This window comes from Dermacentor albipictus, chromosome 1, assembly GCF_038994185.2.
Source record: "Dermacentor albipictus isolate Rhodes 1998 colony chromosome 1, USDA_Dalb.pri_finalv2, whole genome shotgun sequence".
Lineage (NCBI taxonomy): Eukaryota > Metazoa > Arthropoda > Arachnida > Ixodida > Ixodidae > Dermacentor > Dermacentor albipictus.
In genome coordinates, this window is record NC_091821.1 from 342,817,892 (window position 1) to 342,844,319 (window position 26,428).

A 26,428-nucleotide genomic window follows, 5' to 3' on the forward strand; every position below is an offset into this window, starting at 1 on the left:
GGACGAACAGGATCAAAGGAGCACCGAACAGAACGCGCGTTTATTATACATTTATTTGCTATCTAAAGCCTCGAATTTAGAACGAGTCATGCGGGTTGGACGCACTTCATCTTGTTTTCGGTATCCAGCGAGCTGTTTACGTTATTTTACCCATTAAGAAATCGTGTCCTCAAGTTGGATGCCGTTTTTCTTTTTCGAAGTTTAGCGGTATACTGCTCGGTATGAGTAGCTTCGCAGGATCATGAACCTATAAACTAGCTCTTTGGAACAAAATTTGCTGTCTACCTTCTGTTATGATCTTTATCACTCTCTCCCTCCTTTTCTCTTTCTGTTCTACTTTTCTCTTACCCCCGGTGTTGGATAGCAAACAGGATGCTCGTCTGGTCGCCCTCCCTGCCGTGTCTCTCCATGAGCCAACCAAATGAGAGAGAGAAGAAAGAAAAAGCAGGGAGCTTAACTAGAGAGAGGTTATGTTTGTTCAGAATATAACCACGTTTAAAATGCGAGCAGCTTAGTGGTGTTACGATCGACCTGCAGGGGTACTGCTCTGCAAAGCTATTTCAGCCCGCTGCACGTGCTTCGATCGACCCGCGGTGCTGGTGCCCTTCGGAGAACCAGCGAGGACGACAGCGCTAACCGACCATGCGCCTCGTTCGGAGAATCGGGGACGGCAGCAGGGCGGGCCACGTTTGGTGCCCAACGTATGGTTGGTTGATTTGCCGGGTCGTCGTGGTCTCTCTGCAGCAAGAAGAGCTTTCCCTAACAAAAGAGTGCTTTGCGGTACGGGGGCCCCAGGATTCGTCACAGTCTGCTGACACTCGTGGCGACTACAGGAGAAAGGCAGCTCTGGAATTTAGAGGCGCTGCGGGGGTCAGCTCGGAGAGAGAGAGAGAGAGAGAGAGAGAGAGAGAGAGAGAGAGAGAGAGAGAGAGAAACTTTATTGCAATTGTAAAGATTTGCAGGAGGGGTGGTCGGAGCCTCTCAGTCCAGGGCCCCACTGGCCTCTGCCGCCTGCCTGACCTGGCTAATTAAGGACTTTTGTCCTGCCAGGTCGAAGCGGGTGAGCTGTGCCTCCCACTGCTCCATTGTCCTACTGGTATTTGGCCTATGAGGGTGCTTAGTGCACTCCAAGGTTATGCGCGTTAGGGTAGGTATGCTACCACACCAAGGACAGTTGGCCCTATAACGAGTGATATACATGGCGTTTAGCAATTTTAAATGGGGGAACACCCCGGTCTGTATTTTACGCCAATCGGCGGCCTCTTCCCCGGTAAGTTGTGGGTGAGGCGGCGGGTATTTTCTGCGGACTCTACACTGATGAGCAAGGATGTCTTTGGCATTTAAATTGCGGGAATTTTGTGAGGGATAGTGCGGGTGGTTGGGGTTAGAAGAGGTCGCCGTTGCTCGGTTAGTGAACCCTCGAGCTAACGCGTTAGCCTTTTCGTTCCCCTGTACCCCCGCGTGGCCCGGGCACCAGAGTAGGCGATGATGGTGGTTGAAGGATTTGGGAATTATCGCGAGGCTAGCCGCAGTCATGTGCCCCTTGAGAAACATGCGACATGTCTCCTGGGAGTTCGTGACCATGACCGAGTCCCTTTGCGAACGCTCCGCGTGAGCGAGTGCGATCGCCACTGCTAATATTTCAGCCGAGGTAGGAGATCCCGCCGTTGCCGACGCGGTAATTTGCTGTTGGCTGATAGCGTTCACGACTGCCAGGGCGTACCTCCTTTGGTAGCGCTGCGCGGTCGCCTCTGCACACAGAGCTGCGTCCATTTAGTAGGTGCTGTACCTATGGTTACTAGAGCACGCTGATTGAATGTGTTGTGCGTGTGCTTTGCGCCTTTCTTTGTTGTACTCGGGATGCATATTTTTTGGAATTGGGGCTACTGTAATTTTGGATCTAATCGAATCACGCTGTGGACGAGCAGCTCGGGGAACGGACGCGCCTTTCAAGACTCAAGATAATGGAGAACCGGCGGGTCAACTTCGATGACTGGTCGAAGGTTCTCTCACCTAGGGAACTAGGGACCAATGGAGTGTTTGTAGGCGGCTGTTGTCGGCTGCTAGTGTGTGCTCGTCTACATGCTCGTCAGTGCTCGTCAAGGTGCTAGAGTGTGCTCGTGAGCTGTGTGCTCGTTTGCTGTATGCTTCGTCTTGCGTGCTCCATTTGGGAGCCACGCTCGACTGTCGATGTATATCTTGTTTAAAGTGTAAATACTGTAAATAAACCCTGTTCGCCTAGTTCCTCCCAAGTTCCTTTCTACGACCTCCAACCCCGACAAATGGTGGCAGCGGCGAGATCGTCCTCCAAATCCTACAGTGGAAAATAACGCTTGTCCTGTTCGTATCCACCATCCATGTCTTCTTTTCTCAAGGTGATCTGGCATTAGCCTGCCTGTCGCGGTTTTCTGAACGCACAGTAGCACGTTAGTGAAAATAAGCGCGTTTTACAGCGAAGCTGTATGTGGCTATAGGGCATTTCCGTCGTCTGTCGACCACGAACACCCGCGAATTAGCGCGTTGGCGCCCCTCGGCGAAACCGCGCGAACGCACTCGTACCACTGCTCACGCGTTCGTCGTCATCGTCGTCTCCTTCCACAGCTGGCTCCGTTGCCGCTCATTGCTTAAAGGGCCACCAAAGGCAAATACATTATAAGTCGACGTGGACTGTTTAAATACCATTCCAGAAACCTCGCAACGCTTGTCTCGTGCCAAGGAAATGCTTATTTTACGAGAAAATTACATCTGAAGGGTCCGAATACCCTTTCCGTCGTTCAAATGTCCTGCCACCCAACTGGGTGACTGCATATGCCATCGCCACCCTTCGCTGCTGTCGGTGAGTAAAACCGCACCTGACGGACCGCGGTATCGCGCCAAGAGGGTGGTGGATGCGCCACTGCAGCTGCTTTTTTTGGTCGTGGCGTAGGCCATTCGGGCATCCCGCTACATCACACAGAAGTTGAATTCTCTGCTACTTGTAGTTTGTGCGAGTTTCACGAGCCAGCAAAACCAGCTCAGCACGACGCTGTAACGAAAAAAACTGAAACGCAAAGGCGTGGGCAGCGCGGAGTCGATCGAAAACGAAAGCTTCAGTTCGCCCGCGTCGTTGTCAGGGCAATTTCAATGAGTTCTTTTTTTCTAGCAATGAAATAGAGCTGGACAAGTAGCATTTTATTTCGTCTTATATTGCAACACAAGCATGCTATTGCAATGCGTGGTTGAGTACCAGTGACAGAATTTAGCTGAAGAGTGCGTTCGTCATCGGGCAAGTACTTGAATGTCCCAAGGCAGTCTGTAATCATGTCCTGCATTTACCTCAATTTCTCGATTATTAAGGCTCCGTTCGCAATAATATTGACACGTGGACTTGTTTATCTTTCGCGGGTGAGCGCTTTTCACCGTCTAACAAATGTTATCGCTCAGCGCGGGACGCGCCCGCATGTAATGGAAGTTTCTCGAATGTTATTGATAGTCCTGCTTCCACCGAAGCTTATGTAATCTCATTGCATGCGCGACGCGAATTGTGCAGAAGTTTCTGGAAGACATGCGGGCACTCTGGAGTTTTCGATGACTCGTGTATAAAAGGCGACGTGCTTGACCGGTAGATGAAATTTTCGAAGATCGCCGACTGTGTTATCCGCTGTCGTTGTTCACTCTAAGAAAAGTTTACACCATTTGAGTAGTATCTTGCCGCACAAGAATAAACGTCATCTGTTTTGTCCGCATTTCCTTTCTTTAACGCTTCGAGCCCTGTATTTCCCAAGAACGAACGGCATGCGCGTTATCAGCATGACATAGCGCTGCCGGCAGGAAAATAGAGAGCGCGGCGTTTTCAAGAAAGGAAACGCAAGCAAGGCAGATGTCGATTATTGTTGTGTAGCAGATATACACCCCAAAGGGTGTACACTTTTTTATAGTGTTTCTTGAGTGTAGTCTGCACTCTCAGACAAAGGTACACCCTTTGGGGTGTATATACGCCACACAACGATAATCGACATCTGCCTTGCTTGCGTTTCCTTTCTTGAAAACGCCGCGCCCGGTATTTTCCTGTCAGGAATGCTATGTCATGCTGATAACGCGCATGCCGTTCGTTACTGGGAAGTACCGGGCTCGCAGCATTAAAGAAAGGAAATGCGGACAAGACAGATGACGTTTATCGTTGCGTGGCAAGATACAACCCAAAGGGTGTAATTTTGCTTTACACTCTTAGGAAAATTTACACCCTTTGGGGCTTATCTCGTCCCACAACGATAATCGTCATCCGTCTTGCCCGCGTTTCCTTTCTCTAACGCGGCGAGCCCGGTACTTCCCAGTCACGAACGGCATGCGCGTTATCAGTGTGACGCAGCATTCTCGACAGGAAAGTAGCGAGCGCCGACGTTTCAGGAAAGGAAACGCAAGCAAGGCAGATGACGATTACTGTTGTGGGACAAATTTACACCCCAAAGGGTGCAACAGTTTTAATTAGGAGTGTACTGTGTGTTCTTGAGGGCACAGGTTCGGCCAATAAAAGGCTAGTTTCGTCACTCACAGTTTTGCTGCTTTCTTCACTGTCACTGCTACGTGACAATATTGACGCCTTAGCGATTCTCAAGCGCTAATCTATCACCTTAACTTGACTTAATATTTGCCTTTAGCAGTCCCTTTAAGGGGGTACGAGCCATTCATTGGCAAGAGGAAACTATCGTCGTAATCGTTTTCCTTATCATTGCCATCAAACATCACCATCAGCAATGGCTCGAGCATCGTCGTCTTCTTCCACAGCCGACTCGTGTGCGCCCCTCGGCGCAGCCGCTTGAACGCGCCCGTGCCTAAGCTCGCGCGTTCGACGCCGATTCGCGAGCTGGCGGAGTTTCCATACACGCGAGGAACGATGCAGCCGACGCCGTCGGACCGTACGACGTTTCGTCCACCACCGAAGAACCAGAAAGCTCGGCGTTTTTTGCCGACGTGTGTGCCGTGAAGACCGCCGACGGGACGGTCGTTGCCATCGTGTATACGTTCGACTGGCCTCTTCCAAGCGCGACGTAGAGTATTTTATGAACGACCACATTTGGCCGATGACGGTCAAACTCCAGTCCTCGTCGCTGGCGCCTTCGACGTGGACGTGTCGCGGCCAGATGGCAGTTAGCTGCACCTCGTTTATGCTCGAACGGTTCGGGCTACAAGTGCTACACCGATCTCAAGGGGCCAACGACCACGAGGCGCTCGTGTTTGGACTTAAACCTCGCCAAAGGCCGGTCCATCGTTGTCACCGAACCCTTGGCTGTCTACCATAGTGACTACAGATGTATAGGAACCTGCGTGAAATAATAAACGACACAAAATATATGTATATTTCTGTGTTGTACATCACACCATCTTTACAGCTTCGCTGGTCATTCACCTTCACAGAGCGGAATGGCTGCCGCATTCTTTCAATGATCGCAGCAGCTGAACGATGAGAAACGATAACGTGGAGCCCGACATGTGACATCGACGAAGGGAAATGAAGAGTATATATCAAACCTGTGGGACGGGGAGGGTGTGGTTGTAGTAGTCTTCTTCGCCGTTGTAGAAGCCGTAAAAGGTGTCGTATCCGCGAGAAGTGGGCACGTACTGTTCCGTGTAATAGCCAAGGTGCCACTGCAGAACAAAAGCAGCGCGTGCTTTGAGTTTTCCCAGTTTAGAAAAAAAAAATTGTCGTTACGAACACAGGGAAGTCGCTAAGAGCGTTAGAGTCAATGACAGTCAAGGCATGCAGCGGCAAGTGGCCCTCAAACTGAACATGTGTATATTGCAAGTTTAAACAGCGTAAAAAGACGAGGACACGAAATACACACTTAATGTGACCCCCCCCCCCCCCTTTATTTTTATTATCCTCTTCTTCATTGCTAACGTGCCGCTTGCTATGGAATCTGGCAAAAGCATGCAGAGAAAAGCGCTCGATTAAAGTGTGAGCAAAGGAAGCGACTGCATCGAATACAATATAAAGAAAAGAAAAAAAAAACTAATTGAAATGAAACGTTGCAGAGATAGGGAGGGTGTTTTAAGCTTGATGGAAACGCGAAACTCTAAAGGTCTCGGTTAAATGTGCGAGTCACAAGTCATTAGCAAAGTATTACCAAGAAAAAAAAATACGAAGTGGGAACAAAATTTTGATGGAATAGAGTGGGAACTTTTCTCAATGTACACGATAAGTTACAACGATGTAGGGCACGTAATTGCGATAATCGCGAGAGTTGTACGAGTTGCATTAACGCGGAGGCCCCGCAGGACACACGCAGGGACTAAAACGACGGCTGCATGATTAAAAGTTCGACTAAAGTGAAACATTGCAAGAACGTGTGTACAATTCAAGCGCGTGTGACAGTAAGGAAATGCGTAGGAAATTAATGAAGTTCTACGGGACACGCTAACACGCTTTTACACAGTTATGAAATTAATTAACAAACTGTCGCTGCATTCATTGAAACTAAAGTTTCACGCTGATTCTTTGCACACGCATGGCTGAATTTCTAGAAGAGCCCATGCGGGCATAGAAAAATAGTTTACAAAATCGCAAATATTTAATTAGGTGCATTAATTTAGAGCGGGGCGCTCACGGTGGCGGAAGAGATCCGCGAGCGGCGAGCGTGTCGCAGGAAATGAATTAACAGTGTCCCGTGCGCGCGCTGTATCATGTCGGAATGATACTAATTAGCAAGGAATATCATAAGAAGCCAACGAACACTGACACCAAGGACAACACAGGGGAAATTACTTGTGCTTAATAAATGGAATGAAGAAACGATAGATTAATGGAAATTAAAATGGATGAAAAAACAACTTGCCGCGGGTGGGCACCGAACCCACAACCTCCGCATTTCGCCTGCGATGCTCTACCGATAGAGCTACCGCGGCGCTGTTTCACCACCCACTTTCTTGAGTATTTATGTGTACTAGTAGAACCCTGGGAGTGTTAGCCAGCGCTACCACTCACACACCTTGGCGGCGGACGAGGAACGTCCTTGTTGCCGCAGGCGTCACGAGAACGTGATCTTTCGAGAACGTGAACGTGAGCGCCAAGAACGTGAACCACAACCTTCGCGAAATGCGAAGGTTGTGGGTTCGGTTCCCACCTGCGGGAAGTCGTTCTTTCATCCACTTTAATTTCCATTAATCTATCGTTTCTTCATTCCATTTATTAAGCACAAGTAACTTCCCCTATGTTGTCCTTGGTGTCATTGTTAGTTGGCTTCTTATGATATGACTAATGAAAATCAGGCGCCTCGGTTAACCCCCTTTCTTCTCGTTAATTAGCAAGGAAGTGCGACAGCTCTGCAGGTCCTTGATTTGTGATTTATCAGTCTGATAGAGCTTCTGATATGTTTATTTTTTTTTCAGAAACCAAACGAGCAACTTGTTATTGCAATTTGGTTAAATGAGAGCTTATGCCGTTTGAAGATAACAGTCAGAGAAAAAAGGATAGGATAGGATATGATAGGAATAAACTTTATTTGTCCAACGGTTATTGCTGTGGGTGCCCGGGGCTAGGCTGCCAGGGGTCCATCGCCCGAGGAAAATCTTTCGGGATGCTCGGTAATGGCGCTGATAAAACTAGGGCATTGGCCTAAAACAATGTGACGGCTGTGTTTCTCGCTCACCAATGATTTAATCAAATAACGTGACTATGGCCAACAGCGGGGCGTCCCCCACATCTCCCCCCCCCCCAAAAAAAAAGAAGAAGAAAACACAAAAATGAGAATATTGCGCTTTGTTGACGATGCTTTAGTATTCCATCCAGTTTACCCTTGTGACATGGAGTTCACCTCAAAGGCAATTAGAGATGCCTCAGTGAGATAACGAGGTATATTGTATTAACAATGGAGGAGCCCATCAATGACCGTTCAAGGTTTATAGACACTGAAATTGTTTTTAAGCCTCGTCACGTGTGCTGGAACTACTCGCCTCGCTCAAAGAAAGGGCTTCTCCCGCTTTTGTCCGCACTCTCCAAACTCGTGAAAAGAGCCATCGCTAAGGCATGTTCGCGAGCTGCTCTCACGCGTACGTGCGAGCACTCTATTGAATAGAGCTTTTCATCACAAGTTAACCGACTAACATCAGCAGGCTACCCGACCATCGTGTTGTGCAGCGTTGCTGGTGACCTGGTAAAAGAGTTAACGAACGCCGGAAAACAAGCTACGCAGTCACAGCCTTAGAAATCTAGGCTTGCTGTCATTCCATATGTACACCGTGTTTCCCATAACATTACGAAAATTGCGGCTAAGGCAGGAGTGAGGGTCGTGTCCAATGCCCCTAATAAGCCTAGCGGGTTGTGCAAAGAAGTCAACAGGGTGGATACTGTCACGCGAAAGAACTGTTATAAGAATCATGTTCGCGGGTTCATTGACTGTACAGCGCAGGTCGTCTATAGAATCCCGCTCGATTGTAAACGTTGCTATATCGGGTGAACGGGCAGTTGCATTAATGATCGCCTGCGCGAGCATGCCGCTTCACTAAGAGGGAACCCGTACAGTCATCTGGCTGCCCACTGTAACACGTGCGGTTGCACCCCGATCTTTAAGAAGTGCCAACTAATTGAAAGATATAGGGAACAACGCGCGCGGGAAATATTTGAGGCCTTTTACATATTCACAAGTGGCGACGCATGCGTCAGTTCTGCGTCCCTCATGCTATCAACAAAGGAACTGGATTATCTCCGTGGCTAACGCTTATCCTTCTTTCTTTTATGTCGCCTTCAATGATGTCTTTATATACTGCTTCTGCAAATAAAGCATTTGGTTGCTAGTCAGCGCTGTCTCCTGTGCTCTTTACTTTCTCGTCCTGTGTCGCACTGTTTCTGTTTTATTCCAATGATAAACCAACCAGCCCCTTTGAACACACCATTATCTTAGGTTTATATTAAATTTTAATGCTCTGCTGACACATGTATGTGTCATATAAATTTGAACTTATATGTTGTAAAGTAGCTACGCAGTATGTTATGTATGTGTAGTTGTGTTTCGGCCACTTGTCTGCGAAACTGAACTTTTGTATACTCTCCGACAATCAAAAGTAGTTGCATTACTTAAGCAACTATGTACGTGTATTTTCTGTGGGCTCTTGAACTCGTTTATAGAAATTTGTGTTCATGTTCTTTCACTGTATTCAGTTTTTTGGACACATTTTGTGATAACGTTGTTAGCCGGTGTCACATAAAGGCGCCAACTTCTATCACATCGTGTTGTTTAAAAAAATCATGATCAATAACGAAGCGTTCCTGGGTGTCTCTGGCATGCAAATGTTTCTTCATGTAACCTTCCTCGTATTGCATAGAACTTCTAAATTCCAGCACAAGACTCCCGTGCTGGTTTACAATAAGACCGTTGATCCAAAGCAGTGGTCCTGCGAGAGCTTTCGTAATACCGGTGTGTTTCTCTTCGTATGTTCTTCGTATATAATTTGCAACAGATATCAAGTAAAACCAATTTGTCATATTACAGTCCTCTCACTCCGTATACAGCTAAAAGTGCAGCTCAATTTCTCTTACTGTAGTCTTCAAAGCTAGATATAGGTGCTAACAGTATACTGCATGAGCTCATAAGCTTGTGAAGAGCAAGATTATGTTTAAGCTAAGTCTGTGTTTTCTTCTTAAACCATTAATCCGTGTTCGCTTACCTTTCCGATCATATGCGTTTGGTAATTGAGGTCCTTCAAGTACTGAGGCATCAGCTTGAAGTTGAGTGGCAGACCCCACGGCTCGCCTGTGCCTATGACTGAACTCTCCATACCTGCAAACCAAGTCGAGTTCAAGAAAATGCCCCGTCTGCCGAACTGTTTTAGATGTGAATGTAAATATCCTGACGCATCGCATCTAAATGGACATGCTGTCCGATAAATGAAGCAACACCACGCGTGCTTTTTCAAATCTTCTTATAGCTTTTACGCCGCGTTTTTACGAATGCCAATCTCTGGGATGATCTGTGCATGAATAATTAGGTCAGGCGCATCAAACAAGTGTGCAGAACGTCAAGCGCTAAATATATAGCTTTGTGTCCTTAGCGCCTCTAGTTCTTGTTCTGCATATTTATGCACTAGTTATGGTGTTCCATTGCAGACGGGGCAACTTTCAGTTTTTTTTTTTGTTGCCAATCAATGGCCTTTAAGTACTAAAGTAGACTGACCAAGAAACAGGTAGTAAGAGAAAGAAAAACAAAGGAAAAAAATATATGCATCCTACAAAGTTAAAGTAAAGGTATACATAGTTGGTGCGGAAAGAAAATGCCGAAGGCATAAGGAGAACTTAAAAAAATATGACAAGGGAAAATCATGCAAGAAAGAGGCAATGCAAACATTCGTAAGTTTGCATTGTCTCGCACACGCACATCGACGTTCATGCACACGTTCTGCCTACCGGTGTGTATGGGGTAGAAGCCCGACATTAGAGCGGCTCTAGACGGGGTGCACAAGGGCTGCACGTAATAGTTGTTCAAGATGATCCCGTCGGCCGCCAGGACGTCCAAGTTTGGAGTGGGGATTTGCGGCGAGCCGTGGAAGCTCACGTCGTCCCAGCCCTGGGTGAGCAAAGGCGCGTGGTCACCGGCAGTTCTTCACTGGTGCTGCGGAAACTGAGCTAACTGCACAGGACGAAGAGAGCGGAGCGTAGGCACGCGGTGTTTAATGATTCTAGGCGAAAGGTACGATTACCGCTAGCCGCGCGGCACCGTTCTTTCAAGGCAAGTGGAACAACGTGAGTTTTAGGAAATGTCGTCGCTTAGAAGCGTGCGCACTTACCGAGTTTGCGAGTAACAAAAAAAAATCTTTTCCCTTGCTCATTTAGGGCACTCAAAGTCTGGAACTTATAATTTTAGGCAGCAACCCGCGTACGGGCAGTGGAGCCGCGCCTTTGATAATGAGAAAACAGTTTGGACAAGCACGTGCAACCGTGCCTAATGAACACGCGAATTGAAAACTGTGTGGTGGTGCTCATTAATTATTCGCCAGTCCAGTCTAGCGTTAGTCCAAATAAAAGGAGAAATGAAGGGAGATTATGCATTTTGCATACCTAATACATTGCTTGAGGTCTTTTGTTTATCTTCAGAGAAGCTCGCACTCTTCTATCGGTTTTGTAAGACGAGTGGACCTCGGCTGTTAGTTCAATGAATTAGTCCTGTACACCTTAATATTCAAACTGAAGTATATCTCTTCGCCCTTTTGAATTGGGAAAGCACTGTCAACAAGATCCATATATACGAACCAGATCATCAGCCAGAATGAATATAATGTTCGGTGGCATTTTGGAAGCTTTTGATAGCCATGGCAGCAGAACAATGGAAAGCAGAGATGAGGTAACAGTCGGCACCTGTAGAAAAGAACGAGAGGTGACATTGATACTTTTCAAGCAGACTTGTCTCTGCAAGACTTGCTGGCTGTCCCATTGCTAGACACAGTTACAGCGTTTACAGGCCTGACTCATGAAATACTCACTAGGTAGCTTGCTTATTTTCCTTTCTAAAATGTGCACTGATAATATCTACATTTCGCGCGTGAACCCAAGCAATGCTTTCATTGGGGGTGTACTGTATACTGATGCGATTAAGTGCAACCTTCCCCCCCCCCCCCCCCCCCCCGATTAGCACACATAAGAGATTAACCAGCCAACTTGTCATAATTTTGCGGAAAGTGGCCCTGTATTGTCACGTTTGATTTGCGTAGTATTTACGGTACAGACAGTTAACATAGGATGCGTTGTCGAGAAGGGCAGTGTCGTCACAGTGCGCAGTGCTCAGACCTTTAAGTCACGCTTACGCCACTATGCTTGTGAGAAATATAGCCGTGTGTTAGTTACTTCTCAAAATGGTTCGACTTGAAACACAGTGATGAAACGAACCTCTGTTGTCATCTCTGCTGTGTTTAGACTGGGGCTTTCTTCGCCGGTGTAACGCTGTGGATGTCGTGCCGAGCACTGACGTACGCTCAGTTAAGTAACGGCAAGCCCTTACTGGAATCAAGTATGCACATCAAAGCGCGCGCCGGTGACAGATGCGTGGAAATGTGTCGCCCGAAGCGCACGGTCGCGCCTAGGCAAGTGGCCAGTCTGTGCATACAAGACGCATCTACGCAGGTGACATGGTGACCCTTTCCGATAGCATGGCAAATAAGGTCAACACTATCTTTCTGGGATTCGGTCAGCATATATATGTCGTGCAAGGCTGCGCGGGTATCGTATCGATTCGGTTCTTTTCGTTGGCCGTTGTTTCTATACTGAATGCGCGCGTAGCTTGATCTTACGTGTTTTCAGCTGTTATGAAATGGAGGGCAATGTAGCTTCTGTCAGCCTCAATTCCTACATTTAAGCATGGAAAGAAAGAAATGAAGAAAGGAAGGAAGGAAGGAAGGAAGGAAGGGAGGAAAGAAGTAAATGGCATGCGCTCAGCAGGGCGGAGCGGAATATTGGCGTTCGCTTTCGAGCATTTCTCTGCTGAATGAGCTTAACAGGTATCTTGGTGAGCTGAGAGATGGGGTACGAGCATGACTGCGGTGGCCGATATTAGGTGCGAGCGAAACCTCAATTTTTTTTTATTGTTTCACGTATATCGTTGTGGTATAAACTTAGCTATCCTGAATTGGGGGGTGGCTGTAATGCAATAATTTGGCACTGCCGTATTCTGCGCATGTAAATGCGGGAACATCCCTACCGGCACTAGGTGTGCCGTGAACAGTAGCCTTGCGGAATCCACTGACGTCGCCACTGGCAAGGCCCCTTGACCGATGTGCTTTCGTATGACGGTAATTAAGCCACATCTTAAAGAATTGAAATTCGCATACAAAATTCAAATCAATACAGCAATAATGGAAGATTGCGCTTGAGCCAAGCGACATGTTTATCTGCTTGAATGAAGCGTTTACGGGTGATACCTCGTGCTTTGCACTCAAAAACAAATTTTATATTTGCATAAAATTTATCAAGAAAACATGCTTGTTGATCTTTGAATATTACTGCCCGCGCTTGTTGGCCCACCATAGCACTTCAGCTTGCATCAGGGCTAGGAGGAAAATTACCTGCTGAAATTTTCACTAACGAGGTTGCTTTCGAGGCAGAAAGTCAGCTGGCTGGTCGAACGAAAATATTGGCAAGAAATATGAGTTGAGCGCTGATGAGATTGTGTCCTAAATGTGGCAGAAGTTTAAGTAGATGGTATTACTCTTGAAATCTAATTATTTCGTGATGTTAATATTAAGGAATGTATTATTTCATATTCATATCGCTAGGCACAAGCAGATATGACAGCATGGTGGGACGGTAAATGAAGATGCCTTCAAAGGGTCAGACAGCGGTAGACATTTACTACTTCGAAGATTAAGACCTGCTACTTTAATTCCTGCAACGAATGCCGACGGTAGATTTGGATGCCTTTTCTCATTCGTGTTCTGCCGTAAGAAGGCCTATCTTCTTGGTGTCGCAAATATGACTCACAATGCTACTGGCGGCATTCATATACGCAGAGAAAGAAACACTGATTTTCATGCACTTTGATCTTTTCACAAGTGGCGCAAACTAGCGTAGTTTGCAGCTTCGGCCGGTGCTACTGTGATAATAATGCGCAGCGCGTTATGCCTACAGCACTAAAAGTCCGGCGGTGAAGCGAAAGCTAAAATAAATAAAAAATTTCTTGCGTGTTTAAAAGTAATGCCCATTTTCGTTTGCTTTCATTTGCAGACATATTTCTGAATGCCTAGAGTATCGACGAGGATGTCGTATGCTGCGAAAGCACATAAATCATCCTCCATGGCAGAAAAGACGTATTCAGTGTCGTTGTAAGCTTCTAGTCTAGAAAAAAGGTTTGTAATTTATTGAAGTCAACATTTCTTACACTTCTGTGAGCCTGTACACCCAAGACGAAAACGCAATCCCAAAAGTAAACAAGATCAAAATCCTCGGAATGATCATTGAGGCCAACGGAGCTAACGGCGAAACCGTGAGGAAGATCGAAGGCAAAGTCACCAGCGCCACGACTCATAAAGAGAATAACCAATAGACATGCGGGCATGAAGGGAGAAAGCGTCATTCGACTGATCCACTCATTCGTTGTCAGCCACATCGCCTACGTAGCCACCTACCACAACTGGTACGTCGCGGAAAAGAACAAGATCAACACGATCATAAGGGAAACTTACAAGATAGCCCTGGGCTTCCCGGAATCGACGAGCACCGAGCTCCTGGCTCAGCTGGGCATATACAACACCCTAGAAGAAATAGCCGAAGTACAACGCATCTCGCAGCTCGAACGCCTGTCGACCTCCACGACGGGAAGGTACATTAGGAACACGCTCGCCATAACGTACCACAACCAGCACGGCCAGAAAATGCAAATCTCCAACAAAATCAGAGAGACCATTATGGTGGCAACCATCCCAAGAAACGTGCACCCCGATTACAACCGAGGTAGAAGAAAGGCAAGAGCCGAGGCTCTGCTCCGTTCATTCGGCAGGGACAGAAATGCGCGCTTTGTCGACGCAGCCGAGTATGCGAGCGGCCAAAAATACACCGCCGTAGTCATAGACGCAGAGTCAAAAATCAAAACCACATGCAGTGTATGCACCAAACATTCGGAAATAGCGGAGGAAGTAGCGATTGCGCTGGCACTCACAGAACAAGAATGCGAAGTCGTACTAAGTGACTCGCAAACGGCAGTAAAGAATTATGCCAAAGGTCGAATTTCCAAGGAAGCCCTGTACATTCTGGCCAAAGCGGGCAGATCCAAAACCGCGAGCTCGAGGATCATATGGTTCCCCGCGCACGTCACCACGGAAGGCGACGCGCTCCCGAATCTAAACGAGACGGCGCACCGGACGGCGCGAGACATGACCCGTCGCGCAGAACAGGGCAACGCCTCTCGCACGATAGCGAACGCTTCTCGAGCACAACGGGCAGGCTCACCAGATACAACGACATAACCAGTGCATATTTGAACGCCAGAAGGATATACCCACCGCCGAGTCCCCAATTGAACAGGAGGCAGGCCGTCGCCTGGCGACAACTCCAGACGAACACCTTCTTTAATCGATTCCGTCTGAAACGTAAATTCCCAGATAAGCATCAGGGCGACACGTGCAAATTGTGCCAGGAAAGACCAGCAACACTCAAACACATGCTGTGGGAGTGCAACGTAGTTATAGGAGGGATGGCAGTTACTCCGGAGACCCTGTCGTCGAGGTGGGCCGCCGCTCTGCGCAGCTCAGACCTCGGAATCCCGACGTGGGCAGTCCAGCAAGCCCGTGAGGCGGCGTTGAGGCAGAACCTTGACGTTCCCCCGTGGAAGACCTGAGCCCGGGTCACGTTAAACCTTGCCGGACGTACAAGAAAGTTGTATCCATCCATCCATCCATCCATCCGTCCATCCATCCATCCATCCATCCATCCATCCATCCATCCATCCATCCATCCATCCATCCATCCATCCATCCATCCATCCATCCATCCATCCATCCATCCATCCATCCATCCATCCATCCATCCATCCATCCATCCATCCATCCATCCATCCATCCATCCATCTTTGAGCCGACTACAAGGAACGCTGCTCATTTGTGTTTAGAGGTGGGTCAGCCTCAGATGCCAGTTCGACGGCCACATATTACGTGCTGGCGTATGAAATAAGAAAAAATGCTGACTCTTCCGTAATCGAGAGTAGATGTAAGCATTAAATGGCAACCGGCAAAGCAGATTGGTTGGAGATTATACTAGCCACAATCTCAATATGGGTGTAATGCATGTTCGCGGCGGCACACCCCACCACACTGCACCGAACCACACCGCACCTCGCCATACTGTGCACTATTCCATATGGACGCTGCCCAGCTGGAAGAAGAAAAGCTGCTGAAGGCGGCACGACAGGGGGAGAAACGTCAGTGAGACAGAGCGCACTGCCCAGCGAGAAGAAAAACGTGTTTTAAGGAGGCACTTTTCGACGGAGTGTGGCGCCATCTCTTGAGGCGACACAATACCTGCGCCGCGATACTCACGGACCGTTGGCGTTCAAAAGAGCCCAGGTGACCAAAAGGGCATAAAGATGATCATTGAAGTGAATGGTGCCCTGTATCTGCCTTTTGAACGTCACTATTGAAAATGACAAATAAGTCTTCAGTGTACTAGAAGTTACAGCTTGAGTGATATTGTGAACAAGCATTAGGAAGAACTCGGAAGCAATATTTTTTGTAACTTGTTTGGGCACTAATTAGCGTACGTAATGTGGTCCTGTACAAAGGGTTGGGGGACAGAGGCTGCATTTTCTTAAGTTTTGACTGGCTGCCCGGATGACCTCGTTTTATTCTCGCAACCTGCCCGGATGTTCTTGTTTGAGTGCCCGAATAGCGGCTTTGGCTTCTGGCTCAAGGCCACTTGAAGGCCGCCGACAATGGGAGCTAAAAGCATTTCATGCTTGATAACATTGATCCCCACGTCATATTCTGGTCGTCAGGTCCGTTTGAAGTTGATATGGAACCATATTGGAATAACGAAAAATGAGGTAACGGAGCAGAATGGCTGCTGCGTCACTTTGAACAACCTTCCATAGCGTTTCCTGCAGCAGATGCCGCAGAAACACTTCCTGGACTGATACGTAAATTATCTAAGGCCATGTGCTTTAAGGGATGGATGGATGGATGGATGAATAAGTTTCTTAGACCTGGCAGTGGCCCGCTGCGCGGGCCACTCCCACGTCGTGACAGAGCGGTCATGCCCCTCCGTCGTGTCGCGGGCCCGATGGACAGCCCAGAGCTGTGCTTCAAGATCTGAGCTGCGTAGAGCTCGGTCCCACTTTTCCTTGGTGGTCTTGGCGCCCGGGCGCCAAGGGAAAACCACAGAGCATGTGAGCAAGGCTAGCTACATCTTTACAAAAGCGACACGCATTGGGAGGGTGCGAGTCCGGAAAGATTTTGTGCAGGAAGGCCGGGCATGGATAGGTGTCCGTCTGAAGCCGCCTGTACGTGACTTCATGTGCTTTATTGAGTGCTTTATGCGGTAGCGCCATGGTTCTCTTGACTAAATAATAGTACTGGGTGAGATCGTTGTAACGAAGGGGTCGCGCTCGCTCTCCCATCCTACCAAGAGGGAGTCCGGGCTCGCACGGCTAGTTAGGTCTCGTGCGTCCTAGTGTGCCGTCTCGCTGATATTAGGGAGCGGACCCTCTAATGGTCCCATGTGTGCCGGGAACCAATTGATCTAGTGTGGGGTGAGGTGTTGAGTACCAAATATTCTGCCGACGGTCGGGGATATGCTCCCTGTTCCGAAGGACAGAATTGCCCTCTTGGAGTCGCAGTATACCAAGCTTTTATCGTCTTCTAGGAGTGCAAGGATGATGGCCGCCTGCTCGGCCACCTTAGGACTATCAGTGCGGACCATGCACGTGTTGATTACCGTGCCATCTTTGTTGACCACCGCTGCTACATAGGCTCGTCTGCCAGGATATTTGGCTGCGTCCGTAAAGCAGCATGCTTTTCCTGAGACGACTGCCTGTGGAGGAGTGTTTTGGCTCGAGCAAGTCTCCTGTCGATGTCGTGCTCTGGGTTCATATTCCTGGGCAGAGGGGCTGCCCTGATCTTTTTTCTCTGGTCAGGTGTTAGCCCGTGGCTGTTACACTCGATCTCTCGAGGCGCGACGTCGATTTCTCGTACGATCCATCTGCCCACAGGTGTGCCGGACAACCTTGGTGATCTGTGCCCGTTCATGTGCCTCCGCAATCTCGCTCAGCGTGTTGTACATGCCTAATGCATCCAGTGCCTCCATGATAGTGTGCATGGGTAGATCCATGGCTCTCTAAGCGACCTTATGCAGGAACGTTTCAAGCTTGTCTCTCTCCACTTTGGTCCAATTGTGCATGGCCGCGATGTACACGAAGTGACTGATTACGAAGGCCTGCGCCAGTCTAAGCAAGTTTTCCTCCTTGAGCCCGTGATGCCGGTTGACCACTCGTCTTCAGTAGGCGTGTGACGTTCTCGGCCTTCGTGGTGAGTTTAGCGACTGCGATGGTGTTCGAGCCATGAACGGACGAAACCGTCTCTCATGTGCAATGTAGGGCCCCTTCATTACAATTATTCTCAAGCCTCAACATCCAACGGGCTTTATTGACACAGCCATACAACGTCTATATGTCGCGGTCAACAACGCGCTTCACTTATTAATCACATACTCGAAAGGTCACCTGCAGATTGCACTCATTGTGACACCCCAGATGCTACTGTAGAGCATAGCCCCGTTTAATGTCCACAATTTGATTAGCATCCAGACAACCCCTGAAAAGCGAGTGCTAGTTTCGGTTTCAAGGAACATACGCGCTCCAAGCGGTTGCCGGACATCCTAACTTATTTTTCATTTCTATTTTTGTGTATGTTAAACTGGGCGAAGAACGGGAAGGGGCTGTGTTCGTGCGTCCGTCGAGCTTACCTCCGCTCACCCATGCCACTCGCTCACCGATATCACAAGTCACATCGTGCTTGGTCATCGGCTTCGGTTGTCATCTCAAGTATGAAGATGGGAAAGATAAGACAGAGAAGCTTGATCAGGCGTTCAACGAACGGAAGGAGCAGGAAACCAGGTCAGCCAAGCATTAGACGAAGATGGCTAATCGAGGCGTCACGTGGGCTGCGCGGCTCTGTGGTGTTCTAACAGCGGTAATTCCAGTTCTGCGAAGTTTTTCGGGTTTCCTAATGACAGCAGGGAAGCACAACTATTTCATTTTACTTTCTGAGCAGGTATTCCGTTTGCATGAGTAAACCAGCTCTGCGCAAGCCTGAGTGGACTGACATAGGAGCAGTGTCGCTCGACCCATTCGTCGCATAGAGTAACATAGTAAGCGACAAGAGTCGACACTCTAGCCGTTTCACGGCCGAGCTACGGAGCTTCGCCGATTCCTCTTGGTGGCCGAGCACATCAAGAAAAATGCGGCTGTGGCTGCGGCTGCGACTAGCAGCTTGACAGGCGGCACGACCACTGGGCACGACCAATGGCACGACCCAACACGATACGTTCATTTGAGGGATCGCCAGTCGTTTGTGCGCAGGCTTGAGTAAGAGTGGGTGCGAGAGAGAAAATTTGGGGGCTTTTTCTCCTTGAGTATATGGCTCTGCCTTGGTACTACGGAGGAGGTTTCTTAGCGCATGTTGTAGGCTGTTGTTCCTAGGTGTTCCGGCACTGCGGAGTGGGGTCGAGTTAGTTTACACTCCGACGCTGGCTGCCGGCGTGGTAAAATGGCGAAGCAGCAGGCACTGGCACCCGATTTGGCGACCGCTGTGTCGGACAGACTGTCTCGCACCTGCTGCGTTCGTTCTAAGTCTGTCGTGGTGGATCATAGCTTTCTCGCGCCTTACAGCCTATGTACCTTGTAAATAACATGTTTCTGTGGGAGCAGTAACGACCGTGGTAGACCCCGGGCCGCATAGATTGAAAATCTAGAAGGCAGAGCGCCTTAGCAATTGCGGTTGAACGCAAGTGGCCGGAAGGCCGCCGGTGACGATGGGTGACTCAGCACACCAGCGCCGCAGGCGCGAGAAAGGGTGTCCGAGGTACCTTCAGAGGCAAAGTTCTGAGCGTCACAAGTTGGCGGCTGAACGTATTTATATTTATTCAATCGTGTTTTTTTACTAATTGTAACAATGTGTCATTATCTCGCATTATTGGTGGCGCCTCCAGGACACCAAAGCGGCAACGGGGACAGCAAAGCTAGAACCCGAACTAGCTGGTCCGTGGGTTGGCGCTCGCCGAGGCCTGCGCGTGCCAGGGCTGTATCGCAGACAGCCAGTTTTTTTTTTAAAATCCGAACACCCCCTGGCACGCTTCGGCCTTCGCGGCCCCAACCCACGGGCCGCCCTGCTTGCAGCTTTGATCCCCCCGCTACCCCTTGTGTGCCCTGGAGATCCTGTGCCGCCTGCTTTATTATAAACTCAGGTGCTCTTCTAAGGCCTCCGCTTGCCGGTTACATGTACCCTCCTGGAGCAGTGTTTGTAAACAATGCAATCTATTGTCGCGACTAAAAAAGCGGCCCGCGACTTATACAACACCAGTCAGAACCTTTCCCCTTCAGACACAGTGATCACCAAATGGGGCGTCCGCGCCCACTACCTCACCACGCTGGCAGCCAGTGGCGGAGCGTAAACAATCTTGATCGCACTCCGCAACGCCGGCATGTCTAGGGGACAAGCGCATACAACACGCGCTAAGAAACCTGCTCCGTTGGTCCTAGGCAGAGTCATATATTTAAGGAGCAGAAGCCCCCAGATTTTTTCTCTCGCTCTCGCTCTTAATTGCGCCTGCGCACACACGACTGGCGATCCTTCAAATGAACGTCTCGTCGACCCAACATGTGCGAAGCCTAGTCAGACCGTGCCGCCGGGCTCTTTCTGTTAAGTGCACCTGAGCATCGTCATCGGGTTTTTCTGCCAGCGTCTGCTTCATCGCCCTTTCATGGTAAGGCCACAACAAATTCTTTTGCGCGTTGTTACGACTTATTCTCCTCGGATTTCGTTATGTCACTGTTAGCCGCATGAACGAGTGACGGCGGCCTTGCAGCCATGAACAGCTGCTGCCCATTTGCAACGCTGACTTTCGTTTCGCATTCTTCTTTTTTATGCGCAGCGATGAGCGGTGATGCTAGCGATAACAGCGACGCGGCAGCGTCCGAGCTGCGAGGCACGTTCGATACAATGATGAAGTTAGAAAATAAAATAAAATGGTTCGTTAAGAAACGCGGCCTATGAACACATGCCATTCGGGGCAGAGAGCTTTATGTTACGTGCAGCGACTGCTGAAAAAGTCCGGTGCTCTACTTTTGCCAAAGAAATGTAGCTATTTCCAAAGCGGTACATGTCCAATATCTGCAGTATGGCAATGATGCGCTCTCTCTCAACCTCTGTAGCAGGCTATGCGCACTTGAGCGTTGTTAGCTGTTCTACATCGGGCTCAATGATACGTGTTTTCATGTTTTATTGTGTACGGAGTCGTTACCGTAGAAAGTTCCTTGTTTCTTCTCATTTATAACAGTGCTTCCTTAACCATAAAAAATACGCATTACATGAAGGAACGCAGCATCTCCATTATAAAGCTTTTCAGGCTCCAGTATTGCTTATACGAAGGAACGTAGCGTCTACATTCAATAGCTTTGAAGCCGCCAGTATTGCTTACCTTCTGTCTGTCATTCTACGTATTGCAGGAATCTCCACCATTTCCTCAAAATACACTGTACAACCAAAGGACATCATGCACACACGAGGGCAGAATTCCAAGTATCAGAAGACGATTGCAAGGCTTCGAATACAGCAGGTGAAGACCCCAACACAAAGTGCTTAATTGCAGCTGTTTAATGACGGACACACTGGCTTACAGTCATTCGAGAGGAGGATGTTGGTGCGTGCTCAATTATTTTTGCAGCCATTTTAATTCGGCACGCAACCATTCACATAATTTTGCTACCTTAATTACCCTCCTTCGCAGAAGTACAAGAAAAAAAAACGTCATATCTTTTCCTTCTAGAACAATCCCATTTTGAGCAAATTAATTTCTGGCGTGTATGTGCAGCTTTTTTTTATTATCCGGATAGTTGCAACACGTATTCTATGTGTTTTGCTTGTGCAAAGTTATTGCCATCACGCCAATGATTTCAGACTATTCTCCATTATACCTGTGTCACACGACCACTTTCGATCGCGATGAAGTCCGATCCGGATCGAAGTTCTCGACTGCTGTGGCTCCATCGCACAGCTTGCGCAATGGGACCAATCGCGACCGAGATATTCAAATCGGATTGGGTTTGACCGCGTACAAAAGTGCGCCGTGTGACACCCATATTGCGTTTCGCTGTTTCCTCCCGTTTTCATGTATCTGCCTCTTACAATCTTGCTGCAATAAATTGTTGTCCGCTATTTTCGTGTTCTTGACTGTGCAGCAAGTTTGTTTATATTTAAGGAACGTGGCACATTTATTTACGATACACCTTTTGGCGTGAGTTACTAGACGTACAATATCCTAAGCGATAAAGTTCTACTTCCTCAACAGTTGGAATGATTGTTGCGCTAAGTTACAGCTTGAAACATCAAACATGATTTTAAATGAAGCCAACATGAAGTGAAACACCCTTGTGCGCTCGTCGTCACAACATATGAACAGCGGCACAAGTGCCTGCATGAAATCACTCGATTTAAGAAATGTTATGGGTCCCCCAAAAATAAGAAAAAAAAAACGAAACTGAAATCAGGGCCTGCGAGATTCGGAGGCGTGCGCGACCATCTTGGAGGCTGGTGCGTTTCGCCGATTCCGCTGAGAGCCAAAGTCGCCCGCAGGCGTCTATGGGAGTGTCCATTCTTTACGTTTACTATTTTACTCTATCTTCGTCGTGACTGCAGCCCATCTGCTGTCGGTGACTTGTACTTAAGGGCTTGAAGAGGCTTGAGTGCCCATGTTTGTTAGGCTATACATTTTGCGCATTCTTTACTTTGTCGACACATACAGCCAACGCTAACGAAAAAAATAAAGACACAGCTGTGATGTTTTATCAAATTTCAAGAGCAATGACGGCAAAAGCTTGCACGCACGTAATTTCTTGTTGCGTTTTGATGCACGACTACAAAGATATCGCACGGAAGAAGGTTTAAGCTCTCTGTTTTATCTGAATTTTGGAGCGTAGACGGTACCATACGCTCAGTTACCTTGCTTTAGGCTCAGCTTCGGTTTGTTTTTGAGCACCTGTATTATACACGAGGCGCATTATTATTTGTTTTGCCAGCAAAATGTGTTTAATAGTACCAGTAATACAAGTATAGATTGCTTATTGATAATTAAGTACGAACTGGTAATCCTCCTTGCGATGAAGAGTGCTATTAAGTTTTTTTTAAGAATGGTTGGTTCCTTGCGTTTCTGTTGTGTCAAAATATTGTCCTAGTACTCGCCATGCTTTTCTATATATATGAGTATGACGAAAAGTATGACGACAGGCAGATTATATGCGTTTGTAAGCGCTATTGAAATATGCTCCCACACTCGGCATGTAGTTCAAGTAATTCGAGCAATTATAGGCTACTTCCTGTTCATGCAGATGCATGTAGCCAGTTTAAAATTCTGTGGGTCCTTACTTCTCATTCTGTCAATGAAGTACATGTATTGTACTTTACCTTCTTTCTATAAGCCACAATATGTGTTGCCGTGACAACATACGTGATAGTGTTATGAACTCATCAGTGACGTCAAGAAGGCATTGTTTTGTTTGTGAATTATTTCCATTTGGATATCCGGCAACCACCAGTGGTGGGAGCGGCACTGCCACCGCATTCGCCTTGGGACGGAGTGTCCCAAGGGAGGTATAGGGAGTTTCCGCACCCTGATCCGGAGACCATTCGTGGTCATCTGGGCGTCTCACGTAGACGTCTATTATTGGTGATGGAAGTGATTCGACCATGGTTCTGTCTCTATAAAAATGGTAGACAAGCCTAAAGTGATCTCGATCTGAACAGTGAGCTGATTTGTGAGTAGTGCTGCACAATCTACGGGATGTATTTTTATTCTGTCGTTACGACGTGGTGACCTTATCGTGCATATAACGAGATTTTTCTTGTTTAAACCAATTGTGATGGCTTTTAACTTTTTTTTTCACTGAGATCTATATTTTTCTTTCTTTAGTGATTCTGAGACAGGCAGGCTCTCAAAGTAGTCAAACTTCCCGATTTATTGGAGTTAATAAACAAGAATAGAGCTATTTATACAAGAGTTCCGGATTTTCACAAAGGTGTCCAGTTTTCGGTTTGAAGATGGTATTGCGCGTATATAAGCTAATCTAATTTTGTTTCCTGGTCACAGGGACGCAAATTCCTTAGCGCGTGTATATACAATACATTGTTTCCGTCCCAATATGTAAACTTCCATGTTGCAATACCAAATGAAGACTTGCCTATCCTAGTCAAGGCAGCCACTCCTGATGCTACCTAGAGAAAAGTAAAATAGGTACAAGCGCGCTTCGGCCTGGCCGTGCCCGTTACAAAATTAAATGTGCGCGGCAACTACATGAGGTTGAGGCGCTTGGAAGGACACCCACATGACAGGAAGTTGCCGGCGTGAGACAGCCAGACTCCTTTTTTATTGTGCTCACAAAGGTTTCGAGGAAATCTTGAAGAAGTAGGCTCACTTCCCAAGAGCACCATCCCCAAAGAAAGCCGAGCGCTAGGCCAGGGTATACGCTTGTGTCTATTTGAACCATTGGATGCCGGGTGGCGGTATATAGGGATCCACGGCCTCCTGCAGCCGAGGCGGGCGCTGTACCGATGTGGGCCATGGCTGAGTCCTAGGCGGCGTTGGTTTGACTTCCAAGAAAAGCGATACGCATTGAAGAAACGCTGGACGACTTTATTGGTGCGAGCCGGCCGACAATGCCTACACTGCTCTGACTGCACCGACAGTGCTTGTAGACCCTCTAGGGGATATAAAATAGAGCACGTTTTCCTCCTCAAACGTATGCAGTGTCATGTCGAATCTGACCAGCCAAATCTGCTATGGAAGTGTTCCAAATACACAATGAACAATCCCTATGTCTCTGACGTCTGCCACTCAAGAAGCCCATCACGTACTTTTAATGCGTTAGCATGAGGAATGTCAAAGTCGAAAGAATGGTGTATGTGTGTTAAGTGTCGGAAGCCAGTTACGTGGTAGAGGTAGAGTGGATTGGATAGCTTGGAAGATAGTGTGTGTGTGTATGTATGTATGTATGTATGTATGTATGTATGTATGTATGTATGTATGTATGTATGTATGTATGTATGTATGTATGCATGCATGCATGCATGCATGCATGTATGTATGTATGTATGTATGTATGTATGTATGTATGTATGTATGTATGTATGTATGTATGTATGTATGTATGTATGTATGTATGTATGTATGTATGTATGTATGTATGTATGTATGTATGTATGTATGTATGTATGTATGTATGTATGTATGTATGTATGTATGTATGTATGTATGTATGTATGTATGTATGTATGTATGTATGTATGTATGTATGTATGTATGTATGTATGTATGTATGTATGTATGTATGTATGTATGTATGTATGTATGTATGTATGTATGTATGTATGTATGTATGTATGTATGTATGTATGTATGTATGTATGCATGTATGTATGTATGTAGCAGGTCACCGTCAGTGCAACTGCCGGGGACTTCTCGAAGACGCAGTGTGTGTTTTGAGTGAGCTCCTGGACAGCACTTTGCGATGGGGTGAACGCAGTTTAAATGATGGATCCAGGGCTTCAAAGAAGTGCAACGCAGTGCTAAATCATTTATCTGGCATTTAGCGCTACATTGCCGCTGAATAGTTTTCCCACCTCAGTCTAACGCGCAAATGTGCGCTATTTTTGGCCCCTTTTCACCTCTCTGTCTTTCTTGTTAGTAAAATCTCTCTCCCTGCAATGTTACTTTGAGGTAGCGCACTTCGCCGTCAGTGTCATTCGCAAGCTGTCAGACAGAAATATTTCTAGGCATTTGCTCTGGAATGCATTTGCCAGCGAATGTGTTAAAGGCACTCACACTTTGCTGCTATGAAGCGTGCAGCCTCGCTAGCAGTTCTTCAATATTAATCGCTTCGTTTCATTCGGATTTGTTGCTTCTCACGGGCGGTTCATTAAGCGCGACCATTGCTCTCTTGTCGATCGCTCCAATGGCCCGTGTGGATCGGACGCTGTACGCAATCCCCAGGCGTGTCTGTGAACACCTGTACACTTCATTAGCGTCCTGTCTGTCTCTATCCATTCAATGAAGTTGAGCAAGAACTGAGGCGCATCGATATGAGAGATGATCTTTTTGCTTGATGCCGTTTTTGTGTCCAGCGCTGTTAGTCATACGGATTTTGCCGCAAGTTATTTTTTTTATGGCATTTTTGTCTCGCGAGTGAGTAGTTCGGACACGCCACTCACCGCGAAGGGCACGGCGCCAGGAAGCGCACGTGTAAATTTTTCAGTTAGAAAATGCGGGAAGCTAAGATACAATATAAGTAAACTTATACTAACCCATAGAGTGCAGGCTACAAGTAGTTGAATTATAGAATACCTTTGCAGAAATAAATGTGAGCAACGCTTGAGCTGGCGATACTGCTCGGCAAAGTGAACTCGTCGAAATTGTAGCCTTGAGCTCATCGAATGTTCGATTTTAGCTTTAGGAACGCCAGTACAGCACTTCAACTGAAAAGGGAAAACATGGGGAAGGCGGGTGATGGTAGGCGGGAGTTCTCGTTTTGTCCATTGTCTTGAACGGAAAAAGGTTACATAAGCGCAGTTATTGGTGTATCCGTACTTTTCGGTTTCAAGCTAATCATCAGTTTAAAGAATTCGCTACAGATATGCTTTATTGCTGCATCATTGCATCTATGATTGCAGAAGGTGACTGTTTAGGGATGTGAGTGTCGAGCAAGTGTTTGAGGCTCCT

The 26,428-nt window shown here is 47.5% G+C and overlaps 2 protein-coding genes across 2 annotated transcripts in view; one reads left to right on the forward strand and one right to left on the reverse strand.

The window, feature by feature from the left end:
* The window catches only part of LOC135897679 (arylsulfatase B-like), a 26,608-nt gene extending 14,687 nt beyond the window's left edge, over window positions 1-11,921 (reverse strand). The window contains exons 1-5 of the mRNA XM_070531747.1: window positions 11,852-11,921; window positions 11,219-11,323; window positions 10,376-10,535; window positions 9,640-9,752; window positions 5,509-5,625 (exon numbers count right to left, since the gene is read on the reverse strand). Coding sequence (XP_070387848.1) covers window positions 5,509-5,625; window positions 9,640-9,752; window positions 10,376-10,535; window positions 11,219-11,323; window positions 11,852-11,863 — 507 coding nt within the window. The 5' untranslated portion in view covers window positions 11,864-11,921. The remainder of the gene's footprint in view (window positions 1-5,508; window positions 5,626-9,639; window positions 9,753-10,375; window positions 10,536-11,218; window positions 11,324-11,851) is intronic.
* The window catches only part of LOC135897753 (cytochrome P450 1A1-like), a 127,793-nt gene continuing 104,039 nt past the window's right edge, over window positions 2,675-26,428 (forward strand). Inside the window, exon 1 of the mRNA XM_070531748.1 lies at window positions 2,675-2,836. Within this exon, the coding sequence (XP_070387849.1) occupies window positions 2,809-2,836 (28 nt within the window). The 5' untranslated portion in view covers window positions 2,675-2,808. The remainder of the gene's footprint in view (window positions 2,837-26,428) is intronic.